This window comes from Pteropus medius, unplaced genomic scaffold, assembly GCF_902729225.1.
Source record: "Pteropus medius unplaced genomic scaffold, Ma_sr-lr_union100, whole genome shotgun sequence".
Taxonomy (NCBI): Eukaryota; Metazoa; Chordata; class Mammalia; order Chiroptera; family Pteropodidae; genus Pteropus; species Pteropus medius.
The window spans coordinates 2,827,586-2,847,263 of NW_024344437.1; the positions used below are offsets into that span (position 1 = coordinate 2,827,586).

General features: G+C 38.1%; 1 protein-coding gene across 1 annotated transcript in view; it reads left to right on the forward strand.

Annotated features, from left to right (window-relative positions):
• Nucleotides 1-2,732: 2,732 nt before the first annotated feature.
• SOHLH2 (spermatogenesis and oogenesis specific basic helix-loop-helix 2) overlaps nucleotides 2,733-19,678 on the forward strand; it is a 48,489-nt gene continuing 31,543 nt past the window's right edge. Inside the window, exons 1-2 of the mRNA XM_039873092.1 lie at nucleotides 2,733-2,780; nucleotides 17,431-17,642. Of these exons, the coding sequence (XP_039729026.1) occupies nucleotides 2,733-2,780; nucleotides 17,431-17,642 (260 nt within the window). The remainder of the gene's footprint in view (nucleotides 2,781-17,430; nucleotides 17,643-19,678) is intronic.

Consider the following 19,678-nt stretch of genomic DNA (forward strand, 5'->3'; position numbering starts at 1 on the left):
ACCATCCGTCAGCTACTAATTTGTACTTCTTTAGCCCTTCACTCCATTCTCCTAGTCCTCCAAATCCCCCACCCCTTTCCATCACCAAATTGTCCACTATATTTGTGAGACTGTTTTTGATTAGTTTGTTCTTTTTATTTCTTAAATTCTGCATATAAGTGAAATCATATAGTGTTTATCTTTCTGTCTGACTTAAGTACTTTCTAGGTTTATCACAGCAGTATCTTTTTCCGTTCCCTTCCTTTCCATATGTAGGGGTCTTGTTTTTTATCCTTTTAGCCACTCTATCCCTTGGTTGGAACTTAATTCTTTTCCCTTTAAGGTACTTATTGATAGGAATATAGTTGTTACTATTCTTTATTCCTGTTTTTGATATATGCTTTTTCTTCTTAAAGAAATCCTTTCAACATTTCCTGTAATTTTGACTTGGTGGTGATAAATTCCTTTAGTTTATTTTTGTCTGGGAAGCTCTTTATCTGTCCTTCAATTCTAAGTGATAGCTTTGCTGGAAAAATTATTCTTGGTTGTAGATCCTGGGTCTTCATCCTGATGAATATTTTTTGCCAAACCCTTCTGTCCTGCATAGTCTCTCTTGAGAAATCAGCTGCCAGTCTTATGGGTGCTCCCTTGTAGGTAACTATGTGATTTTCTCTTGCTGCTTTTAATATTTTCTTTGTATTTAACCTTTGGCATTTTAATTATGTGTCTTGGTGTGGGCCTCTTTGGATCCCTGACTTTTGGAATCCTCTGAGCTTCCTGGGGTTTTATATCCATTTCCTTCACCAGGTTAGAGAAGTTTTCCATCATTATTTGTTCCAACAGCTGTTCAACATCTTGATTTTCTTCACATAAGCCAATCAGATGAATATTTCGAGCCTTGATAGTGTCCCATATCCTCCTCAAATCATCTTTAAAGTCTTGGCTTCTTTTTTCTTGCCATTCTGTTTAAGTGTCCTGATTCCTGTTCTCTAGATAGTGCATGTGATCCTCTTTTTTATTCACTTTGTTTATTTCATTTCATATGCTTCTCATCTCAGATAATGTGTTCTCTATTTCAGACTGGTTCTCTTTTATAATTTCCACTTCCATTTTTCTGTTTTTTTTTTTCTCTTTGTTGAAATTCTCTACATTTCCCAAAAGTTCATTGAGCATCTTTATAACCTGTGTTTTGAACTCTGCATCTGTTAAATTACTTGACTCCATTATATCTGGATCTCTGTTCTGTTCTGTCATATGGTTTCTGCTTCTTTGTGTTCCCATTTTGGCTGTCTTTCTGTGTCTGTTTCTATGCAATAAGCAAAGCTCCTAAGTCTCTCGGTCTTATTAGCATGGATTTGTGATGTAGGTGTCCAGCAGCACAATCCTGAGAGAGGTTCAGCTGCAGGCCAAATTTACCCCAAGTTTCTATCCCTCCAGGGCCACCTGTCAAGATTCAGCAAGCAATCCTCAGATGCTCTACTTATAGTTGCCTCAAAAGTCCACACCAACCATAAAACTAGGCCAGCTTCCTCCAGTGTGAATCTAGGCGCTACTCAGCAAGGAGCACCTGACTCGCTGAGGACAGACCTGGATATGGCTTGGGTGGGGCTCGGGTTGGGGGAGGCGGGCTTTCAGGGAATCCTCTGGGCGGAGCAACCTCTGTTATGCAGTTTGATGACTTCTCGGCTATGGCGGTGCTGTGTCAGTGCAGTGGTAGTGGGAAGGGCTCAACAGGAAACAGTGGATACCGCTGGCACTTCTGTACCGAGTGAGTCTCGCCTTGACCCTCTCTCTGACAATATCTCCTTGTAAATCTGTAGTACCCCCTGCACACAGCCAGGTTGGCACTGGTGCTCAGAGCGAGGTCCACGAAAATCTGCCCACGAACGCGGCCCCTTTAAGAGGCGTCTGTTGCTGCCACAGCCTCCGTTTCACCCAGCTGCTGGGGACCAGGCAGCCCCGCGTCCCTCGCCCACCCTACCTTCTGCCGTTGTAGGGTGCTCTCTTTGATTTCTTCCTAGTTGTATGGCTTGTTCATCCAGATCCCAGGAGATTTTTCCTTGCTGCTGCTTGTTTCTGCCATAAGTTTGATTTGGTCACCAGAAGGATGAACAGAGTCTCTATCATCTATGCCATTTTGAAGCACTCTCTGAATATATTTTATTCAGACTCCAGACTTCTTATTGCCCCTACTTTCTCCGTTGAGAAAATGGGGACAATGTGTGTTGAATCATGGGCCAAAATGAACAATTATAAAGTTTTTAATTTCTTAGTGGTTTGTAAAGAAAGCACCATAACCGCATTCTCCTTCCTTATCCTGTACATACGTTTACCTAGGAAAAGGAAAAAAAACCTGTTTGCTAATTCGTAATATTTAAACTCGATTTTCCATAAGATACCCTTAAGACCAACCTGAACCGACCATTTCTCCAGGCGGGGCCGTGGCCGTTCTAAGGCCTATGTGATCGCCAGAGAATACAGGATGGGATGGAACCTTGGGTGGGCGACAGGGTCTCCTGAATGCCCCCAGGGCACTGAGGCAGCCCCTGCCCAGCAGCTCTTGCCCCTGCCCCCCAGCTCCCCGCCTGCAGCGCAGATCCCCCTGCGGCCCCCCAGGGGCCCAGGCCGGTGGCAGGGCCACTTTAAGGGCGGCGGGGGCATGCGCGGCCCCAGGTGCGGGCGCCCGGCGCGTGGGGCTGGCGAGCTCCTCCTGCCGGGAGGCCGCCCCAGCGCCCCACACGTGGCAGCGGGCCATGGCGGCCTCAATTATTCGCCAGGAGCTGGCCCAAATCTCCGGCCAGGTAAGAGGCGGAGGAGGGGGAAGGGGAGGCAGCTGGGTTTGTAACGCACGTCCTGGCTTGGGGTGGCCCCGCGGCCGCCCCGCCGGCGCAGGCGTCCCTCGTTCCGGGCCAGCCCGGGAGCGCGCGAGCCCTGGGCCCGTGCTCGCGGCCGGGAGGACGGACAGGGCCTCCCAGGCTGTCCTGGAGCCCCACCCTGGGCCTCGGACCCCTCGAGGCTGAGGACCTGGCCGAATCCCCCGAAGGAGGCGGAGGGGCAAGGCGGACTGGTCTGATTTACAAAGACGCCCCGCTCCAGCCGTGGCGCCTGACAGAACCGTTTCTCACGCAGGAGCCGTGGGTAGAGTTTACCTAGGAGCAGAAGTTAGTACATATTTGGAGCTGGTGGCCTGTCGAAACGTGAATGAGTTTTCAATTTGAATATAGGGAAGTTTCTGTAACGTAGGAAGGTTTATGTTCAGCGTTCTCGTCTCTGCACAACCTGGCGGGCCCTTCTCCATTTGCTCCCTGGCATGGCGTCCTCAGAGGCCCCTGGGCGGCCTTCCTCGGCTGGCCGCTCAGCAGGTGCGCGTGGAAAGGAGGCCCCTGTCCCTGTCACACCCTCCCACCTCCCGTGGCCAGCCAAGGCCCACTGGCCCCTTTTGAAAGTGCCTTATTCACCCCCTCAGCAGAAGCACACTATCACTTTTGAGGCTGTTTTCGATAAAAATGAAGCCGCCATGAAGAAAGCGTAAACGAAACCTCACACGCCCCGGGAAGCAAGGCAAGGGGTGTGCTGCCTGCTTCTCAACGTATTGTTCACACATCTCATGAGGGGGAAACCTTTGGGTCTGCGTAATGTTCTGCATTCTTAAATCTCCTCCTTCCCTCGGAGCAAGCTTTCTGAAACGGAATTATGACGGCTTTAAAGTGGACCAATTTAATAATTTCCTTAATTATTTTGAAGTGGGGGCACCTATTTAAACTCAAAGGAAAAACAGTATTTAATGGGACAGGATTAGGCAAAGCTGAACAAAATAGAACTCTGAGTAAAATATCTGATTATCTAGTAATAAATAATTGTGGCTTTCAAACCCTAAAGATAATCTGAAGCCCCAACTGAACCTTTTTTTTTTGCATTTGGGGAGCAGCTTGCTCAGTCTCTCCAGATAAAGCTGGTTAAGCCCCTTGACTCCTGGGGAAAATGGAGGCCAACAATTGCCCTGTGAGAACATCATCCCCTACAGCTGCTACTGAGTGTCAGGGCTGCTCCCTGCTCTGGGTGATAAGAGTGACATAAATAACTACTCACTAAAATGTAGGAGTGATTGGCTAGAAGCACTTCAGCACCTGCTGTTACTAATTAAGGGTTTCGCTTGCGGCAGACTGCAAATGGAAATCCAGTGTTTTAAAAATTGTAGAGACCGTTGGGCTGAGTGTTGCTGTGATCTCAGAAATCAAAGGGAGTGGACCAAGAGCACTTGTGATGAGGATGTTGCATTGTAAAAACTACCCGCACTTTAAAGATCTAAACCAAGGTGTTAGTAGCATTTAGCCCTGAGTGTCGGAATTGCAGATGCTTTTTATTTTCTCATTATGCTTTTTTGAATTTTCCAGTATTTCCCAATGAATATGTATTGCTTAAAAAAAAAGAAAAGGTGCAGACACCAATTCAAATAGAAAAAAAATCTGCCCAGGGAAGCCTAGCATTGGTTCACGTTGTAGTGCTCACAGGTGAAAATCTTAATTGTACTACAAGGCAGTTTTTTCCACAGCAGCATATCCTAAGGGGTTTTATTCATTTTATTATTCTTATCAGTGTGTCCTTCTCATCACCTGTGTTCATATTACACCACCACCAAGATATTTTTAACTGAATAAATATTCAAATTTAAGTTGATTAGAAGCTATTTCGTTAATTCAAGTTACCTTGTGAGAGTAGGCTAGGACAGGGCTCTAATTTGTCCAGTTATTAACATTCCGAGTATACTGGCACTGATTCTGTAGAGCAAGGACAGAAGCTCTTGGCAGGAGAGCAAATCACTTTTTTCTAAAGCTGCTTAATTTCATGCTCCCTCTGTGTCCTGGTGCAGGGCACTGTGCAGAATTTTAGACCCCCGCACAGAGGGCTGGTTAGTGGTGCTGCACTTCCTCATCTTTCTGGATCCCTTTCCCATCTCTCGTATTTCTCCCCACTATGTAGGACCAGTGTTTTGCCCTTTGCTCCACGAGACTAGCTGAAAGATTCTGGGGAAGTTGGGAACTGAGACCCTGAGGGGCATACTGCAGCCAGAAGCACCAGGACTAGCTAGGAAAGGGCTCAGGTTAGCAGCTGATGTCTGATAGTCAAAACTTACCTTTGCTCCTCAGTAGGCCCTGTTTCCAAGCCCTATGGCTCAAGTAATGCAGAGAGCAGTTTGATTGGGGGCTGTTATCACTGCCTGACGTGAACACATCTCCCTCTCTAATTCTACCAGGTTATTTTGACATTTTCTGTACTCTTTGTGCTCAAGTTTGGTATTACTTCAGAAAACATGGCAATAATTACCACCTAGAGGGCATTGTACAATTCTCTTTATAATAGTCTTGCGATGTATTATTATCTCCCAAATGAAGATCACGGGAGTATCTTACTCAAAGCCAGTAGTAGTAAGTGGCTGAACTAGGGCAAGAGAGCCTGGTCTGGGTGTCTTGAAAGCCTTTGTTCTCTTCCCACTGCGTCAGCTGTTAAAAAAGGAACAGCAGTAACAGCTGTGGTAGAACTGGGGCTCATACACTGTTCTTGGAGTCCAAGTATTGAAAGCCATCTTATCAGCAGAAAAAGAGACTACTTGAATGTAAGCCCCATGAGGACAGGGACTTTGTCTGTTCACCTTGTATTCCCAGCACAGCATCTGCTGTGTAGCAGGAGCTCAATAAATATCTGGAGAGAACAAATAGATATCGGCCATGTTTAAGCAGATGCAAAGTACAGGATGTATTAAAGGAAAAGAAAACAAACCTTTCTAATAGTTTTACAAGTTATTCCTAGCTGAGGATACCAGATGTATACATATTAGTTTAGTGTAATTGTTAATAGCGCCTTTGCATTCTCAAAAGTGTCTTGTTCGGAAGGTAACTTCAGTGGTCACCCTGTCTGTAGCAGATAGGTTATTTTTGGACATTCATGGGTTGCTTCAGTTAACCAAGTTAATTCCAAATTACAATCACTCCTTCGATGGCTGCTTGTTAATGACTGTTTTCAGTGCTTGGTTCACAAGGGAATGTGTTGGTCTAGAAGAACACCTGTGCTGCTGTGGGGACACGCAGTCTGCACTGGAGCACCAGGGCGGCTCAGTCCCACATTGCCCCTACATGCCATTGGCAGTGAGGTGTGTTTACGGACAGGAAACAGTCTACAAGGGTCCTGCACTGGCACTGTAGAAATTCCAAATTTCAAAGCTCACTTGCCAGTGTTATGCTGTCATCTTAGAACACAGGTTGTTTGAGGGTAATGGAAGGAAATAAGGGTGGTGACCCAGGTCGACATTGGCCATGAAATGCCATGCTCAGGAGTTTGACTTTTTATCCTGTTGAAAACAGGGCACCGCAGGTGAGTGAGATCAGCTCGTGATGGTGAACTGAGCACACCTGTCAACGTCCTGGTCCACCCCAGACTCCATGGAGATGCTTAAAAATGTGCTGATACCTTCAGCAAGTATATATCATGGGAAAAAAGGGGGAATTCTAAATTAAAAGTTCTGAGGAGACAAAAAAAAGAAAACAAATGCAGTGCATAGTCCTTAGCACAATCTTGGTTTGAACAATGCAGCTTTTTCACTGAACACTAAAAACAAAAACAAAATCACAGGAAAACTTGAAATTTAGAAAGCAGATGGGATCAAATGGCCACTAAAAAAAAAAAAGTAGAAAAACCGGAGCTTAAAAGACATGGAAAATAAAAGAAATGCAGAGGTAAAACAATTCTAGTGACAGTCCAGGTGGAAGATTAGCTGAAAGACAGGTGCGGTAGGTGAGAGTGTGCTCACCTGGTGATGAGCTAGCTGTATGCCAAACACCTGGGCCACTTGGTCCGGGGATTTCTTTAGTCCTTGGATTCTCCCAGCTCGCTCCTACTACAGCTGGAGCCATGGTTCTTGTAACCCCGGGATGAAAACCAGGAACTGCTCTTTCCAAGGAAAATGAGCTGTACGTGGGACACAGCTTCCTGGTATAACTGGCAAGGATTAAAGGAAAGACAAATCTGTCCAGGAGGGAAGTGAAGGGCTTGGTATTTAGAGTAAAGCCTGCCTTTTTTGACAAGTAGCTAGCCATTCCACACCCACTCATTCCATGGTCATTGTCCCTTTAAAGTAAGCAGTCACTGGGGAAACAGATCACCCCAACTTCAGGGGAAACCGCTGATACCCATTGCCTTAGTCTTTGATTCACATTCACGTTTGGATAACCAAAGATCACTTGGTTATTAACAGAGCTAGACATAAATGCACAGACATGAGACACAACTCCAGAGATGGATTATTAAGGGGATAGAAAAAATATTTACAATTTTAACTTTTATCCTCCGAGTGGACATCATATTCTAAAAATAACTGGTTATGAACAATTACCAGAAATCTTAGAAATGAGCAATTCTCATTAAATTTACCGAAATTGTAAAAATCTCTAGAAGGACTGAAGACTGAGTTGGTGATATGAAAAATAAAGTTAGGGAAGTCTCTCGGAAGTTGAGACATAAAGGGTCAATTTAGGATGTCTAGCATCTAATCGAAGATTTGCAAGGAGATACAAAGGAACAAGAGGAAATAATCAAACAGACTAGGAGGAAATGTCCAGAGCCAAATATCCACCGAGCGCCAAGTGGGATGAAAAAGATCCACACCCTAGAAAACTGTCAGAACCCACAATGTGAGAGAAAAGCACCAAAAGAAAAACAAAGCAGCTTATTCTTTTCTTCAGAAACTCTGGATGCTGGAACAAAATGACCTGAGTTCTCAAATTTCAGAGACAAAGAAATTTTGACCAAAGAAGTATTTATCAGGTAAAACTAGCACTGTGTTGTGAGCCCTAATGCCACTCAAAGAACAGAAATAAGGGGTTTAACTCCCAAAATATTTTAAGAGTAGCAGGAAGGAAAAGGGAAAAATTTGATCAGTTTAACAGGGAACATGGGCAAAAACCAAAATTATAGTAAATGGGAAACCTGAAATAACAAATGAAAGGAATGTTTCACACTAAGTTGTAAATGTTTCACAAATAATACTTGTTTAATATTAATGCTATTAGATAATGCCATTAATGTAAATAACTTAAATTTCTATATTAAAATGAAATCTCAGATTGTGAAGAAAAACTAAAAATTCAAATATATGCTATTTACAAAATTCACACAAAATCAAAATGAAATAGAAAAGATCAAAGTTAAGGGATATGAAACTAAGTGATTTGTATCAGAAAAAAGTAAAATTTCAGGTGAAAAGGATTAAAAAGAACAATGTATATTTCATATACACATAGTTTTATTTATGTATAATTATCAATAATTGTACTTATTAAATATTAATATTATTATTATGAACCTATATATACCTATTATTAGCAATAGAGTCTGTAGTTAAAGATATATTTATAAACCATAATTAGGGAGAGAAGGTTTTAATACATCTGTCTCCTAAACTGAAAGATCAAGTAGACATAAAATAAGCAAGAAAGCAATGAACAAGTTTGATCTAAAAGATATATAGAGAATATATATTCAACAGAAAATACATATTGTTTGCAAGTATCCATGGAACATCAACAATTGACTGTGTGTTAGGCCACAAAGAAAATATCAACAGATTTAAAAAGTAGAAGTCATGGGGTACATCCACTGTTGACAATGCACTAAAATAATAAGCAACTAGTCAATAGCCTATATATGTGTGTGTGTGTGTGTGTGTGTGTGTGTGTGTGTGTGTGTGTATATGTATATATACACACACACATATATATACACACATGTATACACACACATATATGTATATAAAGAGAAACATTATCCTCTTGAAAATTAAAAACTTTAGGTGTTTAATATAACTCTTAGGTCATTAAAATGGAAATATAAACTCAAATTACAAACTAGCAAAGAATGAACATAATGCAATATAGAGCAAAGTCTGTAGGATGCAACAAATTGGGATGTGGGGGACTCTGTCATCCAATAGAACTTTCTGCAGTAAAGAAAATGTTCTGTAATTATGCCGTCTGATATGGTAGCCACTTCCCATATGGGGATATTGAGCTCTCGAAATGTGTCTAGTGTTACTGAACTGAATTTTAAACTTTGATTCTAATTAACATGAATTTAAATAGCCACATGTGGCTACCATATTGGACCACACAGGTCTATAGTCTCTAATAAAGCATTGCCAGGAAAAGAAGATAGAAAAAAAATGTAACTATATATTAATCTCTAGTTAGGAAGCAAGATGAACTCCATTCAAGTAATATATATTATATACTTTTAAAAGTTAATACATTAAAAAAGATATGTGAAATGCATTTATAACAATATATGAGCAAAATTTACTTAAGATAAAGTAGAATACTTAAATTTACTATAATAATAAGGAACTATAAAAGGTAGTAAAACCCACTTCTCAAAATGGCTCAGGCACATATTTTAGATATGTTTTACCTAAACATCAAGAAGCAGGTAATTTCTATGTATTATAAAATATTCGAGATGATAGAGAAATATTGACACTTTCTGTTTTATTCTTTAAGGTGGCCATAATCCTAATATAGAAACCAGATAAGACCGTACAATAAAACAAAATTGTATCTGGTTTCACTTACAAACATAGATGCAAAAATCTAAAATAAACGAATCGAATTTATTACATATTATGTATAGATTTATCCCAGCAATGCAGTGATGGCTTGATATTACTTGACATACTGTTAATGTAATTCAATACCTGAAAGATTAAAGGAGAAAAAAAATGATCATGTTGTTTATTGAAAAAGCATTTGGTAAATTTCAACACTCATTTCTGATTTAAAATTCTTAGCCTCCAAGTAGAAAGAAACTTCTTTAACTTGATAAATGGTATTGAACAAAAACCTTCTGTATCATATTTAGTGGTACAAGCGTTTGAAATATTTCCACTAAAGTTAGAAACAAGCAAGAATGCCCACTGTCACTTCTGCTATTCTCAGTTGTATGATCTAGTCAGTGCTTTAAGATCAATAAATAAATAAATAAATTCTGGAAACGGGCCAAAAAAGTTCATTTTGAAGACGGTATGATCATCTACCTAGGAAATTCGGAAGAATCATAAAATATTTTGGAACTAAATAGATAGTAACAAAATACTTGAGGTAAATTCCTTCTACAGAAATCCATAGCTTTTCTCTACATCAGCTATAATCAATCAGAAAATATAGTGAGAGAAAAAAGCTACCTCTCCACAATGCCTCCAAACTCTTGAAATATCTAGGAATAAATATATGAGGACACATGAAAAATCTGAGAGAAACTATAAAACTGAAGGACAAGAAAAGGCCTGAATTCTCTGAGTCATACTTCCTAAATAGAGAGATTTAATACAATAATGATATTTCTCAATTGTTAAATGCAACTATAATCAAAATTTTAACAGGGCTCCTTATGGAACTTGACAAGCTGATGCTAAAATTCCACTGGGAGAGAAATTGTGGGAAAGTATATAAGAACCAGATTCTGAACAGCTAAGAGGGAATCATATGTTCTGTCAAATACAAAACATACTATAAAAAGCTAGAAATGAAACAGTGTGGTATAGCCAGGAATAGGGAAATAGATTAATAGATCAGAATGAAGCCCAGAAATACATACATACATGCATGGATACATACATACATACATACATGTATATAATATGGAATTAGAAAACACTGAGAAGTTTAGCCTGTTCAATAATTCTTTGAGGTAATTAACTCTGCATTTCAAAAAGAATAAGACTAGTTACTTACCTCATGTTAATTACCAGATAAATTCCAGATGGGATCATTGTAAAAGCACCATAAAAATATTAGCATAAACTATTAAAACATATCTTTAAATTTTTTTTTTGTTTTTCAATTATAGCGACATACAATATTAGTTTCAGGTGTACAGTATAATGAGTAGACATTTATATAACTTATGAAGTAACCACCCTGATAAATCTAGTACCCGTCTGACACCATATATAGTAATTATAATATTATAGCCTGTATTCCTTACACTATATTTTACATCCCCTTGACTGTTTTTATCACTGACAATTTGTATATCTTAATCCTTTCATTTTTTTCATCTAATCACAAACCTCCCTTCTATCTGGCAACCATCAATTTCTTCTCTGTATCCTTGAGTTTGTTTGTTTTGTTTTTTCATTTATTTTGTTTTCTAGATTCCACATGTAAGTGAAATCATATGGCATTTGTCTTTCTCTGTCTGACTTATTTCACTTACCATAATACCCTGTAGGTTCATCCATTGGATTGCAAATCGCAAGATTTCATTTTATAAGGCCAAGTAATATTCCGTTGTATATATGTGCCACCTCTTCTTTATCCATTTGTCTATCATTGGACACTTAGATTCCTTCCTTATTGTGGCTATTATAAATAATGCTGCAGTGAACATATAGGTGATATGTCTTTTTAATTAATGTTTTGGATTTCTTTTGATAACTACGCAGAAGCGGAATGCTGGGTTATATGGTAGTTCTGCTTTTAATTTTTTGAGGACCATCCATACTGTTTTCCATAGAAGATGCACCAATTTTCAATCCCACCAAAAAAGTGCATGAGAGTTTTCTTTTCTCCACATCCTCACCAAGACTTGTTTGTTGATTTATTGATGACAGCCAATCTCATGGTATCTTGTGGTTTTAATTTGCATTTCCCTGATGGTTAGTGAAGTTGAACATCTTTTCATAAGTTTATTACCAGTCTGTACATCCTCTTTGGATAAATGTCTATTCAGGTCTTCTGCCCATTTTTAAATAGGATTGTTTGTTTTATTGGTGTTAAGTTGTATGAGTTCCTTACATTTTTTTTTGATATTAACCCCTTATCAGATATAGCATTAGCAAATATCTTCTCCCATTGCATAGGTTGTCTATTTTGTTGATGATGTCCTTCACTGTTGAAAAACTTTTTAGTTTGATGTAGTCCCATTAGTTTATTTTTTATTTCTCTTGCCTGAGGAAACAGATCAAAAAATAAGTATTACTAAGATCTATGGCAAAGAGATGACTGCCTATATTTTTTCTAGGAGTTTTATGGTATTGGATCTTACGTTTAAGTCTTTAATATCATTTTGAGTTTCTTCTTGTATATGGTATGAGAAAGTTGCCTAGTTTCATGTTTTTGTATGTGTCTGCACACTTTTTCCAACATCATTTATTGAAGAGATTGTCTTTATCTTGTATATTCTTGCCTCCTTTATCATAGATTAATTGACCATACAGGATTGGGTTTATTTCTGGGCTCTCTATTCTGTTCCGTTAATCGACATACCTGTCTTTATGCCACTACCATGCCATTTTGATAACTGTAGTCTTGTAGTGTAGTTTGATATCAGGTAGCTTGATACCTCTAGCTTTGTCGTTCTTTGTCAAGATTGATTTGGGTATGGTGTGTGTGTGTGTGTGTGTGTGTTTGTTCCATATAAGTTTTAGGATTATTCGTTTTAGTTCTGTGAAAAATACCATTGATATTTTCATAGGAATTGCATTGAACCTATAGATTGCTTTAGGTAATATGGCTATTTTAATGATGCCAATTTTTGTTCATGAGCATAGTATATACTTCCATTTGTATCATCTTCAGTTTCTTCAGTGTCTTATAGTTTTCCAAGTACATGTCTTTTACTGCCCTGGTTAAATTTATTCGTAAGGATTTTTTTTTTTTTGATGACATTGTAAATGGGATTGTTTTCTTCTCTTTCCATTAGTTCATTATTGGTGTATAAAAATGCAACTGTTTTTTGAATATAAGTTTTGTATCCTGCTACATTACTGAATTCATTTATTAGTTAGATTTTCGGTGGATTCTTTAGGGTTCGCTCATGTCATCTGCAAATAACAGTTTTACTTTTTCCCATCCAATTCAGATACCTTTTATTTCTTTTTCTTGTCTGATTGCTGTGGCTAGGACTTTCAATACTAAGTTGAATAAAAGTGGTAAAAATGGACATTCTTATCTTGTTCTTAATCTTAAAAAGCTTTCAGTTTTTCATTATTGAGTATGATGTTAGTTGTGGGTTTGTCATATACGGCCTTTATTGTGTTGAGGAATGTTCCTTCTAGTCCCACTTTCTTGAGGGTTTTTATCATGAATGGATGTTGGATTTTGTCAAATCCTATTTCTGCATCTATTGATACAATTATATTATTTTTATCCTTCATTTTGTTTAAATGATATATCATGTTAATTAATTTTCGGATATTGAACCAGCCTTGCAACCCAGGAATAAATCCTACTTGATCGTGGTGTATGATCTTTTTAACATATTGCTAAATTCAGTTTGTTAATATTTTGTTGAAGATTTTTGCATCTATGTTCATCAAGGATCTTGACTAGTTTTCTTTTTGGTTTTCGTGTATTTGTCTTTAGTGGCTTTGGAATCAGAGTAATGCTGACCTATTAAGATGAGTTTGGGAGTCTTCCCTCTACTTTAATTTTTGGGAATAGTTTGAGAAGGATAGGTGTTAATTTTTCTTTGAACGTTTATTAAAATTCACTTGTGAAGCCATCTGGTCCAGGGCTTTTGTTTGTTGGGAGCTTTTCGATTACTGATTTGATTTCATTAGAAGTTATTTATCTGTTCAGATTTTCTGTTCCTTCCTGATTCAGCCTTGGAAGATTGTTTGTTTCTAGGAATTTATCCACTTTTTCCAGGTTGTTCAATTTGTTGGCATGTAATTGTTCATAGTAGTTCCTTATAATCCTTGTGGTATCAGTTATCACTTCTTTTTCATTTTTGATTATATTTATTTGGGTCTTCTTTTTTTCTTGATGAGTCTGGCTATAGTTTTATGAATTTTGTTTATCTTTTCAAGTAACCAGGTCTTGGTTTCATTGATCTTTGTATTATTTTTTTTACTCTATTTATTTCTACTCTGATCTTTATTATTTCCTTCCTTCTACTCACTTTGTTTTTCTTTTTCTAGTTCCTTTAGCTGTAAGGTTAGATTGTTTATTTGAGATTTTTCTTCTTTCTTGAGGTAAGCTTGTATTGCTATAGATTTCCCTCTTTGAACTGCTTTGTCTGTGTCTCATAGGTTTGGGGTCATTGTGTTTTAGTTTTCATTTGTTCCAAGATATCTTTTGATTTCCTCCTTGATCTTGTGCTTATCCCATTCATTGTTTAGTAGCATCTTGTGGAGTGATCATGTGTTCGTGTGTTCTTCGGGTTTCTCCTTGTATTTGACCTATAGTTTCATAGCATTGTGATCGGAGAATATATTTGATGTGATTTCACTCTTCTTAAATTAGTTGAGACATGTTTTGTGGCCTAAAATGTGGTCTATCCTAGAAAATGTATCAGGTACACTCGAGGAAAATGTATATCTTGCTTTGAGGTAAAATGTCCTAAAAATATCAATTAAGTCCAGCCGGTCTAATGTGTCATTTAAGGCTGCTGTTTCCTTTCTGATTTTCTGTCTGGATGACCTATCCATTGATATCAATGGGGTGTTAAATTCCCCTAGCATGACTGTATTACTGTTGATCTCTCCCTTTGTGTTTGTCAATATTTGGTTTATATATTTAGGTGCTCCTAATTGGGTGTGTAGATGTTTACTAGAGTTGTGTACTCTTGTTGGATTGATTCGTTTATCATTATGAAATGCCCTACTTTGTCTCTTGTAACAGCCTTTTTTTAAGTCTCTGTTGTCTGATATAAGTATTGCCACTCCAGCATTTTTTTCCATTACCATTTGCATGAAATATCTTTTTCCAACCCTTTACTTCCAGTCTATGTCAATCTTTCAACATGAAGTGGGTCTCTTGTAGGCAGCATATGTATGAGTCTTGTTTTTTTATCCATTCAGCCACCCTATATGTTTTGATTGGAGCATTTAGTCATTTCACATTTAAAGTAATTATTGATAGGTATATAGTTATTGCCATTTTATTAATTAATTGTTTTTTTCATTGTTTTTATAGTTGTTCTCTGTTCCTTTCCTATTCTCTTGCTCTCTTCACTTATATGTTGATGACTTTCTATAGTGTTGTTTGAATTCTTTTCCCTTTGTTTCTTGTATATCTTGTAGATTTATGGTATGTGGTTACCGTATACTTCCTATATACCAAGCTATGTTTATTGCAGTCTATTTTAAGTTGCTGGCTTCTTAAGTTTGAACACATTCTAAAGTCATTATAGTTTTTACTCATCCCCTTCACGTTTATATTTCTGTCATTTTTTTCTTTTGTGAATGTATTTGTCTGTATCCCTTAATTTATTGTTGTAATTGCACATGATCTTTGTTTTTGCCTTTTAACCTTTGTACTAGCTTTACAGTTGGTTGATCTACTGCTTTTACATGTGTTTGCCATTGGTAGCAAGAATTTTTTTCCTGTATTTTTCACATTTTTGATCTTCTCATGGAAGTCCCTTTAATATTTTTTATAATACTAGTTTAGTGGTAATAAACTTCTTTAGTTTTTTCCTGTCTAGGAAAAGCCTATCTTTGTAATATAAGTAGAGATAGTTTTGAAAGCAAGACCAAATTCACCAAAGTCCTAAAGGAAATAGTTGGTAGATTTGTTACTAAATATTATATATATTTTTGTGGCAAGAGCCTTATAATCAAAATTAAAAGCTATGACAGACTAGAAAAAATATTCGACTAATATCCAGAATATATGAACACCTACAAAGCAATGGAAAAAGATAAACAAAGGTAATAGGCAAGCATAATAAATTGAATATGTAATAAATAGAAATTGAAATTGTCACTAAAATTAAAAGATACACAACTTCACTATTAATTAGAATAATGCAAATGAAAAAGAAAATTGAGGGTTTTTTTGGCTCACAAGAATGGCAAAAATGAGAAAAATAAGATTAAGAATTATCAGTCTTAATAAAGAGTTTGGGAAATGGTGACTCATACACTGTTGGTGTGGGTGTAAATTTTTGCATCTTTGGGGAAGAGCAGTTTGGCAATACTTAAGTTGAAAAACAAAAGCAAAGATTTCCCTTTTGCTCTTACAGTTTTGCCTATAGGATATGTGCTTATTTGTACAAAGACATATTTACGAAGATATTCAGCACCGCATTATAATAACATCAAGATTCCACATTAGGAGAACAGTTCAGTAAACCGTCATCATAAACAAAGATGCTGGATGGAGGTGCCAGATGAGCTCACGTACTCCTTCCCTCCCAGATCACAACAGACGATAGAAAACATTTCTTTAAGAGAATAAATCTGTAACAGCTGGGAAAATGAGCATGTTCCCAGTGAATCAGAATTTCCGAGGAATTGTTAAGTGAGAAGAGCAACCTACTTTAAAAAATATCCCATTTATGCAAAAAGCTGTATATGTGTATTATATGTTTGACAAAGAAATTGTCTGAGAGGATACAGACTAAACTGTTGACAGTTGTTGCTTCTAGGGAGAGAATTGAATGAGGATATGGATATGGGTAAAGGAAGACTCGCTTTTTTTTTTTTTTTTTTTTGGTTAACAAAAGAAGGAAGAAAATTGGAAGGCAGACAGAAGTGAGAAGTGCAGAAGTTTTGCTTCCTTTGAACTCACCTAGCTTCTTGCACATTACGTGTTCTTCCCAGTATCCCTTGGGAAACCAGGGCCACCTACATCAGCATCCTGTCCTGAGGAGCTGTGTCTTTGGCAAGCTGCCTTTCTTTTCTAACTCACCCTCCTCTTTTGGCTTCAACTCTGGTCAACTCCCAAATTTGTTTTCTCCTGTGACCTGCCTGTGGCCTGGCATTTCCAACTGCTTACTGACTGTTCCATTAATTCAAGCATCCCATTCTTTGACATTTTCCGTGGATTGTGTTCAATAGCTGTAGAGAATAAAACATACAGAAATAGAAGGTGAAGATGGAAATCATATTTTTCCCCAATTGTGCTTGAAAATATTCCCAAATGGAAATAAGGAAGTTTTTGATTCCTAATGTTGGGCTTTAAATGGCATGTATATTCCATTCAAAAAAAGGACTTTATTTGAACTTTATTTGAATGTTTCCTAGGATTTAGGATTTTAGATCTTTCTCTGTTCTATGGAATGTGTGTTTCATCAGAATAGTCTGGGAGAGTCACCAGTTTGGTTCTCTCATAAGTAAACAGATTTTCCAGCATAATAGTTGATTGGGAAACTAGGCCATATGAATCCTATCTATTGTTAATCAAATGAGAGAGAAACTTGTAGGAAAACCTCTGAGAATATTTGTAGGCAAAACTTAAAAGTCGCATAAGCTTCAGACCTATTCGCTACCCTGGATGCCAAGGGCATGAAGTTAGTCACGCCTGCCCTCCAGGTCCTTCACTCCAGCTGTACAGTCATTCACTGTGTTATTTGTAACCTTTACTTGTTCTCATGTATGATATTTTTTCTGTGCCCAGATGTTAATTATGCAGTGCTTCTGTTTTTTGTTTGTTTGTTTGTTTTTTCCTTCTCTTTCAGGCAAAGATAGACTTCTTGTTAGTTGGAGATGTCACTGTTCAGTATCTGGCTGATATTGTACAGAAATTATTTTCAGAAATAGCGGAAGTCACCATAACCGTCAGCGATGTGAGGAAGGCAGCCGCGCTCCTGGATGAGCGTGCATTCAACGTGGTCTTCCTGAAGATGACTTCGCCAACCCCCGGGGAGCTGGACGCTGTCAAGTTAATTAGGTAAACTCCAAAACCTTAACTCTGTACCTTTGAAATAGTTTTCGTTAAAACCTATTTCCATAGAATCCTTAAAAGATGATACTATTTCTACTTTAATTTTTAAGATGAAGGATATTTTTAAGGGCAGAATCTACTTACATGCTGTTATTTTTGCCTGTTTGACACACTATTATGAGGGTTATGATTTTAACTTAAAAAGTAGTAGATATGGGTGAGAATGTAAGAATTAATTGTTCATAGAAATTTATTTGGTATATAATGCTTAATCACTCAGGTACTCCTTTTTTAATAACTATGTCGTTAAAATGGCCTATCTCTTCAGAGTTCATTAATTGTTATGACAGATAAGAAGGCAGGTGAGCACTTTAGCTCCATGTCATGTTAGCTGTGGACTGAAGTGTCCCTCTCAGACACCCTGACATGACGGAGCCTTTGGGCTCCTGGGTTCAGTGAGTCCAGACCGATCCTCCTCCGGTATCGTGGCTTCATCCCATAGCTCTCTAGAAGTTCTGTTTCTGCCTGACCTGCTCTGCTCCTGGAGCCTGGTCATGGGGGTGGTATGTCCTTCCTTGCCTGACTACCTAGGATTTTGAGCCATTTAGGATGCTTTTAAAAACAGGATTACTTGTTCTGACCTATAAGAAGACTTGATAGAGAAAGTGTAATTATAGATAATATTCAAATATACAAGGACTTCTCAAAATTAAAGGACAGTCCCTTCTAACTAAAGGAGAAAGTTCAGAGACAATATTGTGATCCTGAATCGAAGAGCAAGCATATATGTTACAGGGAAAGAAAGTTGGAATATCAAGAAACCAAAGCCTTTGAGTTACTTGTTAAAGAGACAGACAGATATTATTCCTGGGGTTTGTTAGAACAGTTGTCTTCTGCAATTTTTTTTTTTTTTGCTTTCTGTTGGGAATATGAACTCTAGACAAACCAGGCAAACCACCTCATAGTGGATTTCACTTTCAAAACTTGTTGTTAACTGTCCTCCTTCTGAAGATATGCCTGATTTAAGATATTACATACCTTAAAAAGCCCTGAAGATAGAGTTCCCCTGGTTGGGACTCATAATAATATCTCATTTATATAGCAGTTTTAAATTTTTTCAACAGCTTTATGAAGATATAGAGCAGGGTTTCATCATTCCTACCTGACAGATGAGAAAACAGAGGCTGAGGGTACTTGCCAGAGACTGTAAGGCTTATTGTCATACAACCTAAACTAGAACTTTTTCCCTTCTTGTGCTTTCTAAAAGTCTGTGATTAGTTGGCTTCTGTATTGAAGACCCTTCGTTTATACCTCTGAGATTCAGTATGTGCCAAACTCAGTATAAACTAAACATCTATATGGTTTTAGAAGAGCACTAGACAAATCAGTAGGGCTGATCGCTCTCTTCTCTGGAGTAGGATCCCAGCTATGCCTCTCCGAATGTAGTAAAGGCTTTGATTTTGCTCATTATCGAAGCTACATTTAAGAATAGAGTTCTGTTAGGGAGTAAGCTTTATGTCTAATCAGTAAGTAAAAGCTGGGGTTTGGGGACAGAACTTCCTGTCTGCTACTCGCCTCTGTGAGTTCTTCCACCGCTGCTTTTCTTCCTCTGAATAACATAGTTTAAGATTTTTTAGCAGGGTAAAGACGGTAGATGAAAGTACTAACTGTACAAACACGCATATGATAGTTCTACTATTTTGCTCTAAATGCATTTTTTAAAAAGAAAGAAAGCTTTGTGGAATACGTGTGTATTTTGTTTTCTTGTCTCTTGTTATGCTGTTCCCAGTATAGGTCTTGACCGATGGCAGGTGTTCGTACTTTGCTGCAGGTGTGACTGAGTGAGCGTGTGCACGCGTGGGAGAGATGCCATTCTAGTGCAGGCAATGAGTTCTAGCATTGGCGTTCCTCTCTGACAAAGGGTCAAAGCTTTCTTCATGGAAGCTTTGCCTTTCATGATGGCTCAGAGGCTAGAAATGTCTCTGAAATTCCCTTTCTTGCCCTCAGAATTGTTACGAGTTTATGGCTTATGAGTTATTTAA